The 25,508-nt window shown below is 33.1% G+C and overlaps 1 protein-coding gene across 3 annotated transcripts in view; it reads left to right on the top strand.

Annotated features, from left to right (window-relative positions):
• The window catches only part of LOC140432788 (growth factor receptor-bound protein 14-like), a 945,246-nt gene that overhangs the window by 193,496 nt on the left and 726,242 nt on the right, over positions 1-25,508 (top strand). For 2 of the 3 annotated variants that reach the window (XM_072520899.1, XM_072520898.1), the window contains exons 1-2: positions 7,925-8,236; positions 21,053-21,189. In XM_072520899.1, the coding sequence (XP_072377000.1) occupies positions 8,173-8,236; positions 21,053-21,189 (201 nt within the window). In that variant the 5' untranslated portion in view covers positions 7,925-8,172. Of the gene's footprint in view, positions 1-7,924; positions 8,237-21,052; positions 21,190-25,508 lie in introns of those variants that run through there. The other variant, XM_072520900.1, reaches the window with a different exon arrangement.

Here is a 25,508-nt window from a genome sequence, read left to right as displayed (position 1 = left end):
AAGCCATCACAAACAATCCATTCGATAATTACTGCCGTAGACGCGGAAACACCGACGAGCCGTAAATTACATGCGATCATAAACGTACTAAACAAAAAAATTGTTTTCGTTCGTAATAACTTCACCCTTTTAAGTTAAGTTTCGAATATAATTATATTATTAAAAAGCTGGGGAATTCCATCTTAATTATCTTGCAACGAATAGTACCTTCGGATATGAATTCCAGGTTTTCTAGTAAAGTGATTAAACGCGAAGATTAGTATTGAAATATCCAAAGAGATAAGGTATTCTTATTTACAAAATTGTTAATGGTTAAATTCTTATTTTTATTAATATAATAAACAACATTAGTCGTGAAAGTTTTAATTGTTTTTTTGCTAAATATATTAGTATTAAAATATTATCAATATTATATATAACAGTATTAAAACATTATATTATTATTTAATGAATAAACACCTTAGGAACGCCTATGATTTACGACCGTTTTATGAGTTTGAGGCATATTTCGTGCTCTCAACAATTTGTGAACGAAGAATAGCTCATAAGCTAACGTCTAAAGGTGGGAAGCTATCGATAGTCGTAATGTAATTTAATGTAAATTAGAGGTTTCTATCGATAATTTCCCACCTCTACTACTTTCATCTCTCTTTATTTCACAACGTATTATGTTTTCTATCTTTTGCGTTATTTTGCCGGTTCTTAAGGCACTCATCACTGTATATATACATACATATATATATATATATATATATATATATATATATATATATATATATATATATATATATATATATATATATATATATATATATATATATGTATATATATATATATATATATATATATACACTAATTTGCATGTTTATCATTAATTTTTTAAGTAGTCAAATGTTCCGATTAATTTTTTTGTCGATGATGTCTTTTTAACGTGAAAGAAATTTGGATTTGAAATTGCAATAGTATTTTAAGGAGTTTTAGTTTTTCTGGTATTCCTTTTTTTTCATCTTTTATAACGGGTGTGAAAATGTTCAGAATATTGTTGACGACGATGATACTAGAGATCCTGTGGTCTAAGGGAGCCAAAATCAGAGAGGGAGCTTTTGCATTGTCCAAGAAAGTCTGTAATTCTGGCTGGTGGGTATAAAAATAGGTAGAAATTATTACAATGGTTTAAAATTGAGGGTGGTAATTATACGACCATAATACAGCGAAAATATATAATTGTTTTGCGCATATGAAAAATTAAACAAAAGTTTTTTGAAAACACTTACCATATAATAAGTTCCTATAATGATATCAATAATTTCGATGTGTAAAAGTCTTATGGACTTCGAAAGAGAATAATCTAGCGTGCAAATAATTTCAATGAAAGCTCCTGTAAAAATAAATATTATTGGATATCCAAAAATCTCATTAAATATCTTAATAGTTGTCCAAATGTCCGTATTAACTCTGAGTATAAAGTCAATTTGGTTTTTATCGTTTGGCGCTTTTAAATGTTCAACAGACTTTGCAAAATATAGATATATGTTAGAAAACACTAGGACCATTTTAAGTATTAACATTGATAAGACAAAATAATAAACCCTCGACAAGTGTATCAACCAGTACCACTGCGAATTAAGATAAGAATATGAGGTGAAAATTAAGTCGAAAATTTCAATTGGTAAGACAATTAATAACAAACTAAGAACATAACAAGTAAAGATATTGCACGAACAATTGTTCGTGATTTTTTCAAAAGCCAACAAATGCTTTTCCAGACTGTCCAGTTCCTTTTTTTTCGATAGTGTTGTCATATATGCTATTAGCACCATAATATCATTCACTGTATGAATGTTTTCTACAATAAAGGATGTTGTATGATGTATTCGCGTTGGATATCTTTTATATACACAATAAAGTGTTGATAGTACCATAAACAAACCTAATACTGTGAAATAGATTTTGGGTTTCTTCTTAAAAGCCACTGGAATAATAGTGAACCATTTAGTTACTAAAATAATACTTTTGATACTAGCCATACTAACTGCTATCTACGTTTAGTGTTATATCCACATTAGTATTTATTAGTATGTGTTATAAACTTTATTTAATATCACATAATGAATAATAGTCCAGTCTTGGAATACGATATGAATGATTGAAAATGTAAAGTAACTTTAGAATACATATCGATGGCTAAGAGGACAAATATTTTATGTCCATTTTTGTTAAAAATGAGATACGTACAGGTCTGTGCCGGTCGAGATGAAATCTTTATTGTGCTCAAATATGGTATGTCCTCATAGAACGGTTTACTAGTTACTAAAGTAGCATTAAAGACATGTCCATTAAAAACACCATAAGCTTAGTGCGCAAATGTTGCATGTCCAATGCAATATTTGTACCGTTCACAAAATTCAAAACGAAACGACTCTTTTACTCGTATTGTATGTCCAAAGATACAATATTTGTCCACAATATTGGAGGCTCGTCAGCCTATACTATGTGTTGCACGCGTCTGCGCAAAGGTAGCATTCTGTTCCAGTCCAGTGTTGTATATCGACTTTTACATACGTAATTGTTAAGCCGGCGTCCGGCTTATATGTATCATTAGAAACCATTATTCGTACATATGAACGTATTAACATTCATAGACCTAAGAACAGCATTTGACACGATAGAAACACATATTATAGGGAAATGCTTGAGGAAAATAAACGTACCTAATGCTTTGATAAAAATTATAGAAAGTACTTACAAAGAGGTAAAAGGACGGGTACAAATAACAGGGGAAAGATCGGAAGCATTTAATTGGAAGAGAGGTATTAAACAAGGAGATAGTCTCAGCCCTTTGCTATTCATAATAATAATGAACGAATTGATAAGAAACACTAGAGTCAGAACCAATCAACTACTGACAATAATAGGTTACCGCAGATTACAACCGGTAACAATAGAGTCCTTAATGTATGCAGACGACATAGTACTAATAGCAGATTCCGAGAAAAAAAAAGACGCACACACACACACACACACATTTTTTTTAATTTAAATTTAAAAGAGGAATCGGTTAATATTTATATTTAATTATTTGAAGTGTTGCTGATCACCAATTTACTTATGAAATTCTACTATTTATTTTATCATAATCTATTACGTTATACTCATAATATTTCTTAAGTTACGCTCTCATTTCTGAACACACTCCTTCCCAGTCTATAAAATTAATCCATTTAGATAATGTATTAATTGGGAATGACGCAGAGCGTTAGTTGTATTGTTTGTATAAACTAGGTTATATTTTTAACAATATTGTAAATATATAGTAAGTATCAAGTTATACTTCACGGTCTTTCGAGATAACAGAAAAAAAAAAGATAAATAAGAGTCTCTTATCGTTACGGATTATTTATATTTAATATTAATACATTACATTACAGGACCGAACTACAATATAATATAAGAAATTCTCTACTTATATCTACACCGTATACATTTAATAAACCATGAAAAAAAAAACGTAATTAGAGAAGGCTTGTATTTGACAACTAAATAATTTAACCAGATGTAAGTACATGCGGCGACTGCCCAAAAACTTACATCGGTCAAACTTGTAGAACTTTTAAAAAACGGATGGCAGAACACACAAGAGTTTTCAGTAATAGATAAACAGATTCTACTTACACACTTGACCTTCTAGATCATAATCATTCTTTTAATAACCAATTTCAAATTCTTCACATTCAAAATAAAGGCATTAAGCTATAATTGATGGATTCGACCGTTACTTGATGGAAATTCATTTTATGTAACAATAAAACACTGAAAAAACTTTTGTTTTCAAAAATTTCCACAAAATTTATTATAAAAACTTATCACTGTAGCTGTTTCGGCAGAGTGCCTTTTTCACTTGAGAAAAGCACTAAAGTGCTCTAAGGTTTATGTAAGAATTTGATATATTGTGCAACGTAACTTGAGTTCTTTATAAATCTCTAGTTAAAATTTATTGGTGCCTTTTTAATTTTGCAGTTCTGGGGCATTTCGTATTCTTTTTGTTTCTGTCCTGCTGTTATCTTTCTATTACTCACAGTCTTACCCACACCAGACGGTCCCGATAATGGGCAACGAATCTTCTATACTGTTCTTGTGTTATTACCCGCTTAATATCGCTTAAAATAATTAGTTACGTCCCTCCACACATATTTTTATTTTTTTATTAAGTATTTATTATTTTCATTTTATATTTTAAGTCTTTAATTACCGTATGTGTAGACATCTCTCCTCATTAAGGGAGGCAAAGCTTATTTAGCATGAACATACATAGTTTAGTCTTTGTATAACCAACGCGAGATAAACACTCCAGTTTTTTGTAAAATCCGCCACCCAGTGTAAAAAGACGCTGCCCGACCAACCCAGTGCACTGGTAGAAGGTTCATCATCACAGGTATTTTAGTATGATTTGCATACACACACAATATTGGAATACATAGATAAAGTCTTCATTTAACTGATTTCGACATAAACAATAATACCTGTATATATTGTCGCCAAGGTAACCAATCACGATAAAGATTGTTACTTTGGCCGGCCAACCACAGCGCATGTTATCAACTGCGCCGTCATTGGCCTCTCGGCGGAAGTGTGCTGTTAATGCTCAAACACGATGTGTATAAAAGAGCAGCACATCTTCCGATCGAGATGCAGTCGTCTTATACTACTAGCCCCGTTAGACCTTGTTGGCTCGGTGTGCTACCACGCTACCTTTGAGTTTTATTATTTAATCAATATCCTGCTATCGTCGAAGACGTCAAAATCCAAGAATAGTTATCCAATTTAAAAGTTAAATCATCAAGAGTGCAAGAACCGGCGTGTCGACTGCAAAACGCTTCTTGGCAGTAGAACACGACTTTCTGAGATAGAAAAGACATTGGTCTTAGAACTATTTCAAATTGTGTCGAACTGACCACAGCGTTATTTGGGCCTGTCACGGTAAAGAGCGAATGAAAGCCCCGACGGGGACTTGTACTTGCTTTTCCGATCAGGTTGAGCTGCAATAACACTTCGTCTCCAGAAACCTTATGCAAATAGTAACTATAAGAATTACTGTTAGCGAAAGGTAGCAACACGAAGCGACTGGCAGCAGGAAGAGTCGACATTGCCGGCATTCTTGTGCCTCTCTCGAGGAGAGGGAACGCGGCTACATGAAGTGAGAAGGCCGACATATCTGTGGAATTTGAGGCATACACTACGCATCAGAATTCTAACACAAATTAAGTCATTGTAAGAATATTTTGTCTGTAAGAAAGCTCGAACTATTAGAGAATTCTGATTTCCGGTGGCCCCTCACCTATCACAAAGGCTCGGCGAAACTTCTTGCCCGTAGAGGCCGCTATCTCAATTAACTACTTGAAACGAAGATGGACTCTCGAAACTTGAGATCCTCTTCGAGAGCGGCGGTCGTAGATCGTCCAGAAACCCCTGAAAACCAGGAGGACGCTACGGCCGTACGACGGAACATAAATAAACATTTGGACAATTGTTAATTCTCATAATTATTAAACGCAATTGTTACATAATCTTTTACTGTTTCACGATTACGTCATCACACTTAAGTGCATAACGTCACTAGTATGATATAATACTATGTAGTATGATATAAAGAATAAAAATTAAAAAAAAAATCAACCTGTTTCGGGATTTTTCTCCAAAATCGCCTATTCCCGAAAAACGAATTTATTCCATAATTTTGACCCTCACTGTATTTGCAGAATTACGATATTTTTTGCCTACACCACATTTAAGTATACCTATAAAATCGCATATGTCACATATAAATATTCATGTAGCTAATTGACACTAAAAATTAATGATGTAATTAATATTAATGGTTATTATTTTAATATATTCAAAAATTTAAATATGCTATAATTTTTTCTGTCGGTACCGAAGGTCTACCGCTAGCGATGTTGTTTGGCCGAAATATTGACGTAGCTCGACGGATTATTATAATTTAAAGTTTAGATTTCAGTCCATAAATCCAAAAAACTATAAAATAATTCTATTCACTTATCTTATATATATATATATATATATATATATATATATATATATATATATATATATATATATATATATATATGCTTTTTTAATTATATTATGAATACTTCATACTACATCGTTTATTCTTTTGTCGTTGATGATATTAGCCTTCTCTTTATCATTGAATATGCTCTCCAGTTTTTGTCGTAATGCCTATTTTTTGTATCAATAATTGGTAGTAAAAATATTACAGTTCTACGAGATCATTGATCATAAAAGAGGGAAGATCCCGAGGTAACACCAGACTTATTAGATATTAGATTAGAAGCTATTTGAGGCTATAAAGAGAATATATATCTGTACCTATAGTCAAGAGGCAATATTTGCTGTAAAGAATGCATTTACTAAATCTAAGCTGATCAGAAATTTCCACAATCTTCTTAATATGAGACGAAAAGTGTATCTATTATGATTTCTAGAGCATGAAGAGTCCAAAATGATAACTAGCAGACTCATTGGCAAAAGAAAAGAACAATCTTTGAATGTCTAGAATAATTCTGCAGCATCGTGAAATATGATGTAGGAAACGCAGTTCTAACGAGGCTAAAAGAAAGTCATAACAACAAATGAGGAGCCTTACAGGAGCAAACAAATGGCTTTTGTCTAGTTTAAATTATTTTAACAGATGAAAGCTGAAAACAGTCGCAGATGCAGGTAGGTAATTGGACACTGTCAGTTAAACAACTACATTCACAACATAATTTCTAAAAAATTGTTCTTTTTAAATAACAGTGGGTGGGTAAATGTGGGTAGGCAACACAACAATCATCCACACATAACCAAAATAAAGCGGTTTGATGCTATATCATCTAGGATCTTTAATCACAAACAGACACAGCAGGGGGAGATAAAATATAGATTTAATCGAGCAAAGATAACCTAGATAATATGACCAAAATATGGAAAGATGCCCAAATTTCAATAATCTCAAAAAATTAAATTGGACAACTGTTGAATATTCCTAATGATAACTGAGACAATCGGAAAGAAGAATCCCGCTAAAATGTTCTATTGGAGAAGAATGGTACAAATTACGTGGAACGACCAGAGAAGAAATAATTCGATTTTAAGATCAGTAAGTAAAGATCAGTAAAAGACTGACCAACAAAGTTCAATTACAACAAATACAATATTGGACATGTTATTAGACCAGGCACAGAAAATATTGAAGGTTTCTCATTCCAAGAAAGATACATGAAGATCACGAGTATAATACCCAACAAGATGGATTGGCCAAATCATAGGAATTTGTAAAAGACGAATTTGTACAAATCAATCAAAAAAAATTAAAAGCAATTATAAAAGACAGAAACCTATGGAGATACACGGCATAACGATTACCACTACACTCCCTTAAAAGAGTGTAGTGGTAAAGTGCTAAGACTAAAGAGAGAAAGAGAAATAAATAATGATTAATAATAATGAAAAGAAATAATCCATTCTCTTACAAATCTCAACTTTCAAAAACTAAATAACAGCACAAACTCAAATTCTTTTACCACGGCGATAAATGATAAAACGTGTTTGACGATTGAACAATCCTAGTAGAAAGGTGGGACCCACAATTAATGATACGAAGCGATTTTAAATGGAGACGCGAAATAAGATGCAAGGACGTTGTAAAATTGGAATCAGTACGAGAGGCAAAACGTTATAGAGACACGAAAAACTAAATACTTTTTTTAGATTTTAATACATTGTGTTACACTCCTACTTTTATGGTTACACTAACCCACAAATGCAGTCCGGTCCTGACCTGATTGCGATCGTTTACGATTCGTAAACGCTTTAGATATAAACCCGTCACCACACATTGTTCCTAAGAATGAATGAAAATGCACACATTTAGTTTATTTTCGTTTGTGTCACCCACACACGGTCGATTTGGCGAGTTTTTTTTGACGGCGTGAGACCTTCGACTCTGGATTTACAGTGCCAAGAAAGTGAAGTGAGGTGTGTGATAACTTCGCGCGTGTGGTTGGTCGGTACATTTATTTTGACGTCGAATAGATATTTTGCAGTGAGTTCGGTTTGTGGTTATCTCTGTTTTTGTGCATTTAGGATAAAGAATTAAGACGAAGATTGATGAGTAGCATCAAAAGCTGGTTTGAAGAACGACTACGTTTTTCCAAGATGTTTCGGTGCATGCGTAAGTACTTGATACCAAGCATGGCTTTTGGCGTGTGATTGATTTTAAAGCATCTCCTGTTTCGCCATATAAATTGTAAAATTTGTTGATCTGGAACGACAGATCTAAATACGTGGCCTTCTTTAGCAGTTCTATTACCCACTATTTTGCTTTGCACAGTTCTTTAGCATCACTATGTATAGTACCTTTTCTTAGTGTCTTCACTATTCTCCCCATTTTCCTGTTTTATTTTTTCTTCTTATATTAGGCGTTAGGTATAATATAATGCTCTTGTTATAATAATAATATACTCTATAATATGTTCTTATCTACTTTTAGTCAAGTCGTTAGTCTACAGTCGTTTTCCTAAATCCCTTGCTATTTGGTTTACTCTCTCGGTAGAAGTTCGTGTAATATGCTGGTTTAATTTCCGTTTCTCTGTCTTCGTACTGTTCATCGTACTACTGCCTTACTAACAAATGCATCTATACACTTCAAAAATAAAAACAATGACTTTGTTTGGTATCGAGAAATTTTTGGATACTGATTGTCAAATGGAGAAACCAATCTGAGAATTTTCCTGTCAGCGTAGAAGAAAGAAGAATCGTGGAAGAACAATTATATGCATCTAATCTGAGCCTTCTTCTTCTATAGACACTGCAGACTCTATATGTTTCCTGTTTAAAAGTCAAATTAGACTGATGAATCTTTGATGACTGATGAACAAAAATACTAAAGCAAGCTGACATAATAGAAAAATCTAGTTCCATGACCGTTATTGATCGTTGGATGTGAGTTTCTTTTTCTTCTTCCTTGATATAAGCACTCTTGTTTAACCATTGGCGGGTTTTTGGCTGTACAGCCAATTGTCACTCCATCTCTTGTGCAGTCGACCGATACTTCTATCACTTGGTGATTTGTCCCTTGTTATTTTAACAACTCTTTTGTGTCGTTCTACTGATGTGATTGTTTCATTATTTTTCTCTGTTTAGTGTCCACTCGTTTATACCCCGTCATTCCTTATTCGGTCTCTCAGCGTATTTCTTGTAATTCTTCTGAGTATTCTCATTTCGACTGTTTTTAGCATTCTCTATGTCTTGGCTGTGTCGGTCTTGTTTCTGATGCGTATGTCATTATTGGTCTTATTTTTACCTTAGAGATTCTTGATTTTATCTCACAGTTAATGTGTCCTTTACGCCATATAGTGGTATTAAGGCATCCTGCTAATCTGTTTGCTCTTTGTACTTGTTTTTCTACTTTTGTTCCAACGCCTCCAAAGCTGGACAGTGTAATCCTTAGATACTTTATTTTCATTAATTGTTCAATGCTAACTCTATCAACTTTATTCAGGTAATATCTTATCGGTTTTTTACTGATTGTTCTAGTTGTCTAAGTTGAAATCGTCGTGTTAACTTCTTTTGCTCTTGTGTTAAATCTTTGAATGCTATCTTCATTTTGGGGTATCGATATTGCATCGCTTGCGTAACAGAGAATTTTAATTTCAATGTTTCCCATTTCGTATCCTCTTCCTTTGTTGACAATAAATACATTGCTTGCAACTATAGATTCCGTAAGTTGTCTATTGCATTCTGACTTGTTTCGGAGGCAGACAGAGAGAATTTTGTGATACTGCTGAAAGAGAAATTCCTCTGTAGTTTTCTCTTTTTATGCAATGGGTTGATCCAGGTAGTTTTTGAGTCATCTGGGATTTTTTCTGTTCCCCATATTTGTAATAATTTTTGTTATTTCTTCTAGTGATTTCTTTCTAGTGATTAGTAGTATTGTGTTATTTTTGAGTATGTATTTATACGTGATTGTATTTTTTTTTTGTTTTTCCATATTTTCTTTTCAATTTTCTAAAACTGTTCTTTTGATTCTGAACAGTTTAGTACATTACTATTTTAATGGGAATAAGCCACAATTAAAGGTTAAAATAAGTTTATTGACGTTTCAATATCCACTTATAAAATCGTTGACTTTTTGTAATTACTTTAAAATACCACAAAAAAATAGCTTCAGAATAAGTTTAATACATAGTTAAAAAAACTTTTATGTAAAAAAAGACCTTTATAAAATGTATATATATTCTAAAAATCCCCTTTCGGGTTACATCACATAACGTTTTAGGACTAATAAGTCCATCATCAGTGCAGTTACCAGGTATACATAAGACAAACCACTAAATATGTCAAAAAAAAACTCGTTAAATGTTGTTAACTTTGTAAATTAATACAAATCTGTTTATAAATTTAAATGATGTTTTAGTTATAAACAGATTTACAACATGGCAACGCAAGGCTCCCAGGGGTTGCCAACCCAAGAGAAGGTGTCTCTATGGGTTCTCGATAGAGATGGTTGCTATCGATGGTTGCTAGGTGTGTGTTTTGGGTTAGGGGATGATGGAGTAGCTTTTGGGAATTGGTAATATACCAATCAACAGCAATTAATTAAGAATAAAATATAATGAGGCCTGTGCCCCTTTTCCTTGCTGAGATATAGATATGGCTATGCTAGCTTTAGCGTAAAGTTAGCATAATCAATGTTTCTCCGAAACGGTTGCAGCAAATAATTATTACTTGGCGTACTTTGGCAATAAATTAGCAATCAATTTTTGAGCTAGGGGATGATGGCTAACTATAAAAAATAGTAGAAACCTAACAAAGTCTCCAGCTTTAAATCTTTGTATGCCACTATTACTGAATGTTGTTTGATGAGGTACAGAACTCAGTCATTTTGCAACAATATTTTTAATTTTTTTTAAACTAGTCACTGATTTTTTGGCCATTTAATTTAAAAATTCTTTTTCTGGACGATATATTTCTGCATTTGCACCTTCATAAGAATAAATTCGAATGAAAGTACAGATAACTGCAGAAATGCATCTTTGAAATCATAGAATGGCATAAAATTCTTCTTCAACTTGGACAATATCATCATTTATTTGATATATTTTCAATTCTTGAAACGGTTCCCTTGATATACCCATAATAACTGTTGGACTGCTAAAAATATGTGCTGTTTAGTATTTTCTCTATATAATTACATTAGAACATTAATGTTGGTTGGTTTGTCAGTTTGTTTTACTAGCTTTTATTGACAGATATACTTATAGTTTTTTACTTTTTCAAGATATTGGAAGATATTAATTTAAACACTTATTTGGTATTGTCTACGCGAGTGTAATATAAACTTTTGAAATTGATTTAAAATACCCGCGACAGGCATAAAAACGACATTGAATTTTCTATTCATTATAAATAATTCAACATTTAAATTTGTATTATTATAAAGATAATTCTAAGTACATCGTAATAAAAAGTTCATTTTGGATTTATATTTATTTTGAATACATGCATGTTGATGCAATTGTCATATAATGAAAAAAAATCGAATTACACAGAATAAAACAACAATAATACCTAATGATTGACTTACAACAGATAAAGACTCACACCTAGTGTTCAGTTGAAAAGATATATAAAAGTACAGCCAGATAGCCCCTGAGTTCATATCCCTATCCATAAAGGTTAACGACGTAAACATTCAACCTATCGCGAAGTTATTTAAATCCGGCACATACCAGCGCTGATAATAGTATCTTTGTAGTTTTACGTTATGAAAACAATATCTATGCACATATTATATATATATATATATATATATATATATATATATATATATATATATATATATATATATATATATATATATATACATTTCAAATTATTTTTCGACCGTACTGTTTTAAATATTGATTTATAGTATCAGCAATCGGTCAGGAAATAAAACTCTATTTGTTCAGTCTCAATATTTCGTCACGATTTTGTGACTTCTTCAGGAGAAAACTGTAAATTTATTAGAATAATTGATTATTATATGTAAACAAAGTGAATATTTTAATACTTACAACTATAAGAATGAAAATTTTTTTAGCATATCTAAATAAATGACATATTTGTTTGATTTTATTTAGGAGTTATGGTAACCGCAATATTTTATAGAGTGAATTCCCATTGTACAATTTTTAGTGAGTCCACTATTATCCATATTATAAAGTGGAAAGATGGAATTAATAGTACAGAATTGAGAAAGAATCAGGAACACGATAAATTGATCTATAAAATGTAATTGATGGTATGTAGTCAGTTATTGCAATACTGATATTTAGGAATGTAATAAAATTATAGGTACAGTTACTAGAGAATTACTAAGTTTGTGTTTAAATGTTAAGATCTATCATATTATATATTGTTTAGTATGTTGCAGTAGATATTACTTAAATGATTGGTGTCTGTCTTATAATTGATAGATTCAGGAGTTTTATTAATGTGTACCATTTCAAGGAAAAGCCGATTTTTATAATTATCAACTTGTTCCAAGATTTTTACATTATTAAAGTCAAAGTTATGTCCTGTCATCAAGTGGTGATCCACTAAGGCACAAGAGTTTTTTCGTATGTTACAGTCACTTTTGTGTTGAGTGACACGTTGTTTAAGCCACCGTTGACTTTGACCAATATAACAACTTTGACATTGACTGCAATTTATTCTATAAATTATATTACTCATTAATGAATTTGGAGTTTTAACTTTTATTTTTGAGAATAAAGTTAAAACTCCAAACGCCCACACAGCTGATCTGCAAGATCGACTCCATTCACATTTTTATTGTAAAATATAAGTGGCTGTGGGCAAGAACCATTAGTTTTTGAACCATCTTTCATTTTTCTTTCGAATAAACTACTTAATTTCAATTTCCTGACAAGCTCGACATGTCAGCTCTGTGACAATTACTAATTACAACCACTTTTTTAATAGTATCCTTCCATTTGACGGATAATAATCCCGAATTGCTGCAATGCATTTTTAAGTCACCACGTACTTGCAGCTTTTCACTAAATTTTGGTAGATATCAATATTTCTTGAGAACTAATCTACCTTTAAATTTAGTTTTGTTTCAAACAAGTCATAACCTCGTCAATATAGTAAGTTTTGCTAGAGTCTGTTAGCCCAACTGGATTATTGAAGTAGAGCTTTGATAGCAGTATCAAAAATATATCTCTTGAAATTGTAGATTTCAATACTTCATTCTCCATCCACTTGTTTCTAGACCACTAAAGGATCGATAGGTGTAACTCAATATTTATTTAGTTCTTTTAACATCTCTAACCGTCAGTTTGTGTTTTAATATACATTAGAAGACCTCTACGGAACATTTTTAGAAACACATCCATTTCACTACAAGAACGATTAACTGGAATTAGTGAAATTATCTACCTGTGGAATCAGCCGAACGATAGTATACCGAGTGTTGGCTAAAAACAAATGTTATCCATACAAATTAAAAATTTGTGCACCAACTTTCAGATGATGATCCCCGACCGAAGACAAGAATTCTGTGAAAATATGTCCAATAAAATTAACCAATTGCCAGATTACATAAAAAATTGTTTTAGTGACGAAAGTAATTTTTCCCTCAATGAAAATGTTAATACACACAAGTGAGGTATTGGTCTAAATCCTCACGTCTTTGTGTCCATTTTTTTTAATGCTAACATAACCGTAAAGTGTAGTCTGGAGATGTTTGAAAATAATGGTAACTTGGAAATAAAATTTCAACAAGATGGTGGTCCTGCACACTATTAGGGTGCAATAAGACGTTACCTAGATGAGGAATATCGTGGTAGACGGATTGGACGACGAGGTTCGATAGAATGGCCAGCTCGGTCACCGCACCTCACACCATTAGATTTTTTTTCTGTGGGGTTACTTGAAATCTAAGCTTTACGCTACAGCATCCGACGGTATTGACATTCTGAAACAATGAATGGTTAAAGAATGTAGGTCAATTTTCTGCGACACATTTGAACGTGTACAATAAGAGTTTAACAATAGGATGCATTACTGTCAGTTTTTCTCAAACTTTTCTCTGTCAGTTTATCAACAGTTTTCAAAGATTACAGAAAATATTAAAGCACGTTACGTCACTTTACGTGCTTCATTATTATAATTTAATCATAAAATTGATATTTAAAATCTTAAACAGACACCTATTTGTGATCACGTATAAAGAGTAAGTAGCCATTTGGCTTCCAACCAAGAAGTGTTATATCTTATGTTAAAAATACAAGTTTTATACATCTATTCTAGTTTTTATCACTTTCATGTACTAGACATTTTATTATTAGACATAAATTATTACTGTAGATACTCTTAAATTAGAAATATCCACAGACCACTGAGTATTGAATCAATTTATTTTCATCTGATAGCTATGTAGCTATATATTTTCTATAAATAAAGTTAGTAGGTACCGGCATAGATCGCAACAAAGGAGAAAAATATAATAAAATATGTGTATCAGATGGAAGACAACCGTATATACGTATTTCTGACTATTGGTCGTCTTCAGTAGGGTGCAGCCAAGTTAGAAAAGGAGCATGCTAACCTAGGAAAGGATCACTACAGGAGGAATGCGACAAATTTGTGGCAATAATGTTAGAAGACTCTGTGGTCTCCAGAGCAACAACTAACACATCCACGGAGAAAGCTAAGGGGCTACCTGAGGGAAGGAATGCCAAACGTTTAGAACGTTTTATCAACAAGAAAAGGTTAAGAATATTCTTCAGCTGTTCTTACAATATTGAATTTGACACCTAAACGTCCTATATCTAAGCTCATCACTTTTTAAGATTTTTCAATTTTCATCAAATTTTGGAAATACCTTAAATTTATTTAAGTAAAAATATAACAAAATTATGTCGATATTAATGTCGATTGTGATGAGCAATTATTAATAAGTAAAAGGCCACTTGTATCAGTTAACAATGACAAAACATATAAATAGAGCGGTAGCGGAGTAATCGTCGGATTCACTCCCCGCCTCTCGACGCGTTAGTGTTCTGAGCTGTTGGACGTGAATCCCTGTCCTGGCATTTGGTTTTCACCTCTGGCTGCGTTAAGTAGTTGAGTTACTGTGACCAAATGCCCATCTTGGTAGTTAGTATTCGCCTCTGGTTGCGTGGAGTAACTGAGTTACCGTTGCTAACTACCCATCTTCCTGTCTTTTGTTTTCTTTTTCTTTTTGTTCTCCTGAAGAAGCTACATACAATTATAGCGAAACGTCGAGATGAACCCACTTTTGGGTCACTCACAAATGACACGGTCCAAACCCGGAAGACGAATAAACTATAATTCTGACTCTGGCCGTGGAAGCCTACGATTTCAAATGACAAAACAGTCTTGTTAATCGGTCTGTAAAAATTAACAGATATTTATGATTTGAATATTAGGAGAAAGCTCGAAAAATTGCTTAATTGCATCCAGATTATATCAATAGCGATATTCTGAACGAAGGAAGCTAAACGTTTGAAAAGAGCTTTTGAAAAAGTTATGAATCGTTTTGTTCGCACTGGGTCAGTTGCAGTCATATAAAAAAAAATGAAAGAACTAAAACTGGTACAAATGAAAAAAATGAATATGATGTTAGCTACTACTGAGGATCACCAGGTCATACTCGTGAAATTTTACGTCAACATGATATTAGTCAAACTAAATAAATAAATAAATAAATAAATTTTTTTTCCCGGTTTTTTATAGCGTTCTCCGCCTTCCGGTTCCCCGTTTCCAGCTACGTCGGTCATTCCATTCGCCAGGGTGAAGGTTTCTTTCCGACATTGCCTTCTGAATGCCGCCCAGCCGGGATTGTTTTGGCCTTCCTCTCTTCCTTCTTTCCCATGGCGTCCATTTTAAAATTTGGTTTGGCAGCCTGTCGTCGTCCATTCTTTTCACATGACCATACCAGATCAGTTGTCTCCTTTGAATTTCGTCAATGATGGTTGACTTGACTCCCATTATATTTCTGATATGGTCATTTTGTATTCTATCAAGCCTTGATTTTCTAGCTGATCTTCTCCAGAAGTCCATTTCCAATGCAAGTAGGCGTCGCTCAAGGGATTTAGTAAGTTGCCATGTTTCGCATCCATAGAGCACTATACTTTTAAAGATGGAGTTAAAGAGGAGATGCTTTCTTTGATTTGATAGTTCTTTTGACCATAGCATCGGGTTTAGGCATCCTATCACCCTTTTTCCTTTGACGATTCTTTGCTCTATCTCTTTTTCGGTGCGCCCACTCTTGTTGATTGTTGTTCCCAAATATATATATTCCTCAAAGTTCTTGATTGTTTCATGTTCGTTGACCATTATATCTTCTACTTCATTCCCGATGCATAAGTATTGCGTTTTGTTTCTATTTACAGAGAGGCCCCATTCTTCATATGTTTTAAACAACCGTCTTGTCATGAATTCTAAATCTTCCTTGTCTGCTGTCACTACTACTTGGTCGTCCGCAAAATAAATCAATAAATAAATAAATAAGTAAATAAATAAATAAATAAATAAAATAATATAATATATAATAACTACAAGAACAAAGAACCGCTAACAAATTCCTGAAACTAAACCATACCAAAATCCATAAACTTTGAAATGACGAAGAAGAAAAGGATAAAAGAAAATGATATGATACATTAAAAAGAAACGATTAATCTCTAAATTTCACCAAAATTAACAAGATTAAAAATATAATGTAATATTGTTACGAAATTGCACTAGGTTTACATTATTAGATTGCGTAATTGAGGAAGAATACGTAATGACTGAGAATCCAAAACAAGTTATTTTATAAGTTGATAACCTTGTCTGTGAATCAATGAAAACGAAGAATTACATCGCCATAATCTTTTTATTTAGCTGGAAATTAAGTCGTTTTAACAGACATACCAATAAAATCGCAATTATTTCAATTAGTAATTATTTAAAAAACCATATAGACAGACAAATTTATTATGTAATTAAAATGACCGATTTTGATATTAAATTATTCAATATTTTAATGTTAGACATTTTTTAATTAACAAATAAAATCAAATTAAACCACCAATTTCGTTGCTATAAATGTTATTTTATCTATACAGGCTTCCATAGCGTATCATTATTTGATGGTTAACACACATTTCGGATTGCTAGGTATGATCGTCCAAGTTCAGCTCATGGTGGCACCTTAATTCTTTATACAAATAATGATTTCTCTCCTATAACAAAATATGACTTTCTGTTGAATGAATCCTTTTTTGAGTTCTCATTGGTTTATAACAAGAATCCTAATCTATACATTATTGGCATTTATAGATCACCTGACTCTTCCACGGAACTATTTTTTCAGAACCTGTTAAATTTGTTAGATGACCCGTCCAATAAAAGCAGAAATATTATATTCGGTGACTTAAATATTAATTACGCGCTTGCTTGTGCTACCCAATTATCCTTGGTCAATATATTCGAATAGTATGGTTTCACAATGCACGTTAATTCTCCTACAAGAATTACTAAAACAACATCTACCATAATTGATTATATTGTCTTAGATTTCTCACTCCTTGATGTACGCTCTACAATTATTAATGCAGGACTATCTGATCATAAAGCAGTATATACCAAGTTTAACATTTTTAATAAACAATCCTCGAAAAGCCAATGTTTAGGTAGGATTTTTTCTGCTCAGAACCTTCGTAACTTCCAAAATTTGTGCTTGACTTCTGGGTGGCACTTTTCCTCTGTGGACGTGGACTATAATTTCAGCGATTTTTCAGATAGACTTGTCTGTATTATCAATAAGGCATTTCCTTTAATTACAATTAAGTCAAAACATCACAAACCCTGGACTACCAAACGTATCCACATTTCAGCCAAGAATATTCGTTCACTATAATAATACTGTAAGACTACTATAGTAATACTTCGTTAATGTGAGTAAAAATATAACATCAAGTATTTTGCCACAACAAAATCCTATTTCCTATCTCCCCAATTCAAAAAAGGTCTCGAATTTATTCTTTATAAGACCAGTTGATAAATCTGAACTGATCCAAACGATCAGTAGTATCAAAAGCAAATCTTCCTGTAGTACCTACTAATGGACTATCCATAAAAATTTTCTTAAATCTTCCAAAAAATATGTTGGAAGTCCTGGTCTCACTAATTAACGATTCCTTTGAAAAAAGTATATTTCCAGGGTGCCTAAAGACAGCCATTATTATTCCTCTTGATAAGGGTGATGAAAAATCGAATGTCTGCAACTATAGGACTATTGCCTTACTGTCGGTCCTATCCAAAATGATTGAGAAACTTATAAAAGCCTGACTTATGTCGTTTCTCATTGAAAACATTTTATCACAAGTCAATTCGGCTTTTATCTAATACATGTACCAGTGATGCTATGTTTTCTGTACTACATGAGGTCTATCAAACACTAAACAATTTTTACACTTTCACTGTTTTTTGTGACTATGCCAAAGTTGTTGATTGTGTAAATCACGGTATTTTGACAAAAAAAAAACTAAATTTCTACAGAATTCAAGGTATTTCTTTGAATTGGTTCCAATCTTACTTGAGGAATAGGAAACAACTAGTTAGAACAAATGATACTGAGTCTAGTCACAAAAACATTTAATGTGGAGTACCACAAGGTTCGGTATTAGGTCCTCTACTTTTCCTCATCTTTATAAATGACAAAAATCGATGGAAAATTTTTTCTTTTTACTGATGATACCAGTATTACCTTGAGGAACTCTAATATTGCAACTCTTCATGCAACTATAACTTCTGATCTACTTAAAATAAAAACCTGGTCCGACTCTAATTTACTTTCTTTTAACGTGGATAAGACAGTAGCATTATCCTACAAAGGAGCTCTTCGTACACTTGCTTCTGAATAACAGATCAGTATCGTTGATTCTGTAAAATTTCTTGGTATTTTTATAGACAGCAACCTTAAAGGGTCCTTTCATATCGATCTTCGACATTGTCTTCCTTTTTGGAAGATGTCCAATCTAATGATATTTTTAAATTACAAAAAAGAGCAATACGGTATCTTTTTAGCCTCAGTAGAATAACACATTGCAGAAGCTACTTCAAAAATCACGGGATTTTAACTCTTCCCTCTTTATATATTCTAGAAACTGTTTGCTTAATTCGTAAACACCTACATGTTTTCCAGCAAGACCTAATCATGACGACACTACCAGAAATTCAACCTTTGATGTGTATTTACTGATTCTGTCCACTGAGTAGTAAAGAAATCCATATTATATTCAGCAAAAAAAATTATACAACCATCTCCCTTTGCATGAACCATGAAACCATGAACATCAGGCAGTGCCGAAGGAAAGTATCCGACAGGGAATGAAAGAACATTGTTAAGCAGGCCAAGACTCACAAAGGGTTGTAGCGCCATTAGAAAAAGAAGATTTTCCTTTGCAACTTAAACCTACAACTTCTTTTCTTAAGTTCCGTAAATTGACAAAAGCCTATCTATCTAAAAGATCATATTATTCAGTAGAAGAATTCATACCTCGTTCGTGAAGAGAGTTTATTCGGCAACTATTTGCTTCGTGGAGAATATGCAGTGCTTTTTGGTAGCAGAAGCATGTCAAGTTATGTGTGAAGTTAAAGCAAACAAGATTTTATAAAATTTGGCAAGAAAAAGGAAGAAGAGACGATGGTTTACATTGTAAGCAATCTTCAGATATTATGTCAACTCTAATGCGTTTTTTCTACAACAGCATACACCCTATATAGCACAGAAATGCACTGTTGACAAGTGGGAATAAAGTATTTAGCGCCGCTCGTGTTTCGACGCTCAACTATATGTTAATATTGATGAAATGGAAAATTAATATAGATATGATAAAACTAATATAATAATGATATTTTTTTAGTCGGATATTTTTCCATTTTAACTAAATTTCCAACAGATACGTTGAATAAATTTTTTAGTATAGGTATTTAGGTTTTATATAGCTTTTATACACTTACTTAAGCCTATTTTTAAAAGTTTAGATGTGTCTCAGTTCAGTGTAACCAAGTGTACCATATCACAGAGGGTTGTGCTTTGTTTCTTACTATCTGTTGCACTCTATGTATTATACAGCTGTTTGACGTTGTCAAAAATCATAATGAACTACAATCGAGAATGTGCAAATTTAAATACAAAGCAAACTGCTACTTGACACAATATTCATATTGACTAACAAATATGCCATTATAAATTATTGCCTTTTTAAGTGATTTCAATTTTAATTAGTCAACAAATTCGTGATAAACAATTTGTTGACGTTTAGGTTTATCATATATGAAGTCCTTCGAGACTTCATATTTAAGTCATTCAAAATTCACATTTAGAACTAACTGAGAATTAAAAGAATTATATAACCAGTCGGATATAGTAAAAATAATAAAGGCAAGAAGATTATCAATATACAAGATCAGTGTATCGTAAAACTGGTTTGGGAAGAGAACCAGAAAGAAAAGATACCGCTAGGACGATGAAGGATACATTGGAGAGATAATATTGCAGCAGATTTACGTTCTCGAAATATTGAAGAAGAAGAGAAATTATTGGAGGTAAGTGGAGGCAGATTGTTAAGTCAGCTAAGAGCCTCCTCGAGAACACTAGCATAATCTGATTGAACTAACAATGTTGTTATAATGCAAATCATTTTTGTAAGAGAGAACTTTATTAATACTTTAAAAAATACTATGTATACAAATATTTGCTGACTTTTGGAGACATACATAGAAAAAAAATGCATATTTTGTGTTCATAAAAAATTGAAATACGGGAACGGACGGACGGTTGAATTTTTAATACCGTTAACCATTTTTCAAATGGGTGTATAGTGTTCAGAGTACAATAAGACAATTATTATTGTATTTAGTTGATTAACAAGTATTTCACAAAACAAATTCACATTTTTAATACTAAACACTTCTTTTTCAGAGTGGTGTCGATATCCTCGCGGAAAGTGTACGTGTTCGCAAGGCGTCGGTTATGCTCGGTTACATGAAACTGTGGAGGATACTTGGCGGGAAATACAAACCTACGATGAATTACCCTCAACCAGTAGGGAGCAATCAGTAAGTATACTTTTTTATTAAATACTAAAAAACCACTAAATATGTGGGTATAAACCGTTTAAATGTAGTAAGATTAAATCTAGTTAGACTGGTCAAATGGTAACGTATGACTCCACTGGGGTTGCTAGTCCTTAGACTGTGAGGACTTGTTGATAAAATCCAAATATAAATAGCATTGATGATGGAATAGTTATTCCGAAAACGTGATGTAGCCCGAGAGGGTTTTTATATTAAAATACCTTTTATAAAGGAAGCCTCATTTTACGTTAAATATGTTAATGAAGAGCAATCTGCCGATTTATCTGTTTTTTTTGTAAACAAGCGGAAAAATTGAGTGAAGTTCATTCTTTTAAAAAGTTTAACACCAACTGACAATTCGTTTGATCTCAGTTCCGCCTATAGAGATTTTAGAAAGAATTCGCTGAGTTCTCACATCACCTTACTACGCATGAAATAAATAAGAGTCCTATTAAGATTTTTTCCATCTATACTCGTGGGAGAATGGATTTTGTCAGGACTTCACTTTCATGTCACTTCGTGAAATTTAGTCTTGTGTCGAGGTGGACTTCTAGAGGTGGGCTTGACTAATGTTTCCGAGTATATGACATTTCCTCTCATTGTAAGGTCGACTACTGGCGGGCTGGTTTGGTGTGTGAAGGGGATGAATAGTATGTTCTCAGCATTTATCTTGATTTTCCTTCTGTCCGTGAATTCTGAAATCCTCTCCAGGTGGTTTTCTAACGTCTGGACGATCCTTCTATCCCCTTTTCCTGATGTGTAGATTACCGTGTTGTCTGCATATAATGCTGAATTTGTTCTTGCATCTGTTGGTAGGTCCGAAACAAAAATATTGTATAAAATGGGCGATAGGATACTGCCCTGAGGCATTCCTTCTTGAACATCGTGTATCCTGGATTTTTTTTGGTCAGCTGAATCTTGAAAAGTTCTATTAGTTAAATATGAGTCACATATATTAACTAAATAATGTGGCAATCTAACTCTGTCTATCTTGTGAATGAAGGCTTTCTTCCAGACTGTGTCGTATGCCTTTTCTATGTCGAGGATTGCCATTCCGGTTTTCTGATTTCTGTTGAAGTGTATCTTCGTATCGCTGACAACTCTTGTGAGCTGTAGTTCGCAGTTTCTTTCTCTTCTGAATCCGAATTAGCCTTCTTGGAAGATTCTCTCTTTCTGCATGCTTCATCAGTCTTCTGTAAATAATATGCTCCAATATTTTTCCTATTGACTCCAGGAGGGATATTGGCCTGTAGTTTTCTGATCTTCTACCGTCCTTCCTTGGTTTGTAGTAGAAGGATGATTTTTGCATGTGTCTAGTGGTTCGAAAAATACGCTTTTTCTAGGTAGAATCTGAAAATGTAGTGTAGTGGCACTATTGTTTTCTTCGGCAGTTTTTTGAGTGCGATGTTGTGGCTGTCTTCCGTTCCTGGTGCTCTGTTTCTTTTTAGTCTTCTAATGATTTTAGCAACTTCTGTTGGGTTTAGGAGATCTTATTCCTCTACTAAAAATTCGTTCCTTCTTCTTATTCTTTCGTAGGCGTTGTTGACTTCTTGTTTGGTTGCTTCATCCGACATATTTGGATTTTGCGTATGTGTTGCTGCCATTCTTCTTGCGATTGCATACACTTTATATTGTGGTCGTGGTCGCGACTTATGTATGTATGTCCGACTCAAAGTTAGGCATGACTCAACTGAGCGTAGCAAGCAACGCCTAGCTTTCGTTAGCCATCTCTCCTTTACACGAACGACCATCATTTCCAGAAAGTTTTGCGAAAAAGGTTTTTTACCTCTTATTGCTCCAATTAGTTAATGCTTGCGGAATTAGATCTTTTCTAAAGTTACGAATACTAAATGAGCAGTTAAATTTTAATAAATATTACTTATCACATATTTCGAATCTTTTCTTTCGGATTTAAAAAAACTTTAAATGGAAAAATATATCGATAGAAAAAAGTTCTTTAGGGCAGTGGTTCCCAACTGGTGGTCCGCGGACCCCTGGAGGTCCGCAAGGTGTGGCTGAGGGGTCCGCAAGATATAAAAATAAATATATGAAGAGCCAGGGGAAAAACGATATAAGTCCATTTTGCAAATTTTTTTAGGACAGCGAAAACAAAGTGTTTCTCTCTAAATCTTTAAAATTAATAATGTTATGCTTTTATTAATTTAATTTATTGTTTTTATTTATTATTAAAGGTTCTATTTATAACACTCGCAAATTTATTAAAGTCTTTATTACTAATTTATTTTACACCAATAATTATATAATTTATCTACATTTATTATAATACCTGCGTTACATTTTAAAACGCGACGCGATGTTCAAAAAATCACTGTTGTTTACAACAAAATTCTTTGAGAATTGCCGCTATTTCCCATCGAAGCCCCAGAAGGTCGCTCAGACTGGTTTTATTTGGCCTGGAAATTTCGAATCGTGGGTGACTCATCATAATTCGGGTAAACAGGTCTTTCAACTGAGCGCCGAAATAACTAGAACAGAAAAGATATTAGTAATAAATATGTTTACAGTTTTGAGTCATATGACACGTCATTATTTATCGTAACAATAACAAAAACATATAATATATGTTTTTTGTATGGTATATAAACAAACAAACTGGCACTGTAACTAGATACTACCATCAGCAATAATTCTATGCAAGAGAATGTTGGGTGATGCGGCTGTTAAGATAATAAGTACTGTTCCGCTCTCTAACAACACTGTCCAAAGACGAATTTCAGATATGGCCAATAACATTGAAGATACATTGCTGGTCAAATTTAGCATGAGCGATATGTTTGCACTTCAATTGGACGAAAGCACCGACATATCAAAAAAAGCAATAATGTTGTGTTTTGTTCGATTTTTGTGCGAGGACCAGATATTGGAATATTTTCTTTTTTCATAAGAACTACTTCACACAACAGCAGCAGATATTTTTACTGCATTGAATGATTTTTTCAATAAACATGACGTCACATGGACAAAATCTGTGGGCTTCTCATGTCAAAGCAGTAGCTTCTGAGGTGAAATGGACACACTGTTGTATTCATCGTGAAGCCTTGGTAGCCAAAACATTGCCTGAACCTTTGCAGAATATACTTAACGAAGTAGTTCAAATTGTTAATTATATTAAAACTCGACCTCTGCAATCCAGATTATTTTCTTTGTTGTGCAAAGAGATTGGCAGTGAGCATGAACACCTTTTTATTCATACGGAAGTAAGGTGACTCTCTCGAGGGAGGATATTGACAAGATTTTTTGAAATTATAGTTGAAGTTCGTGTTTTTCTTCTTGACACCAAGTACGCAGATGTTCTCACTGACTTTTCTTGACTTTGCTCAACTGCCTACTTAGCTGACGTGTTTGAACACTTGAATGTATTAAACTTAAGTTTGCAAGGGAAAAATGTAGACATATTCAAAGTTGAAGATAAGATCAGTGCTATGGTAAAAAAGTGGCAGCTGTGGGCGGCAAGGATTAAAAACGAGTCGTTCACTAACTTTCCTAATTTGAAACAGTTCTTGGAGTCTGCAGAGAAGAGTTTACCTAACCCGATAAAAATCAACGCAGCCGAGCAGCTACGCAGCCTAGCCACGACTTTTAGGATATACTTCCCTGAACCTGACCCTGATGATGCTTGGATTCGAAATTCTTTCAGCTGTCAAGCAATGGAACAAATCCAAGGCCTCACAGAAGAAGAACAAGATAAACTTGTGGATTTGTCAAGTTGTGGTACGATGAAGGACATTTTTCATGGCGAGAAAATAGCAGACTTCTGGGCAACAGCACGCAAGGATTACAAAGAACTTGGAGACAAGGCCATGAAAAGAATCCTTCCGTTTGCAACAAACTATCGGCGTGAGCAAACATTTTCTTTCATGTGCTCATGAAAAACAAATATAGAAATCGGCTTGACATGCGGTCGGATTTCAGACTGAAAGTTTCAAGTGTGGAACCTAACATTACAGAAATAATGGGTTCATTAAGGTTAAATTCAACGTATCTCATTAATTAAGGAGTGAAAATTAAAACTAATAATGTACTTGTGTAGATACTCTGTATTTTCACAAATAAATCCTAAATAGCATTAGTTTGATTTATGTTTTCACATATTTTGGCTCTTTTCAGGTAACTTTAGGTTTGTTTAGGTCTTTAGGAAATAGTGGGGGTCATCGTCATTGTAGTACCTTGATGAAGGGGTCCTTGGAAAAATTTAGTTGGGAACCCCTGTTTTAGGGGAAATATGTAAATAATAGTTATAGTTGTCTTTTTTTATCATGAGTTCATTACTTTTTGATTAA

Source organism: Diabrotica undecimpunctata, chromosome 1 (assembly GCF_040954645.1).
Source record: "Diabrotica undecimpunctata isolate CICGRU chromosome 1, icDiaUnde3, whole genome shotgun sequence".
NCBI classification, from domain to species: domain Eukaryota; kingdom Metazoa; phylum Arthropoda; class Insecta; order Coleoptera; family Chrysomelidae; genus Diabrotica; species Diabrotica undecimpunctata.
Note: the sequence above shows the minus strand (reverse complement) of the source record. Positions and strands in the feature narration are given on the sequence as shown.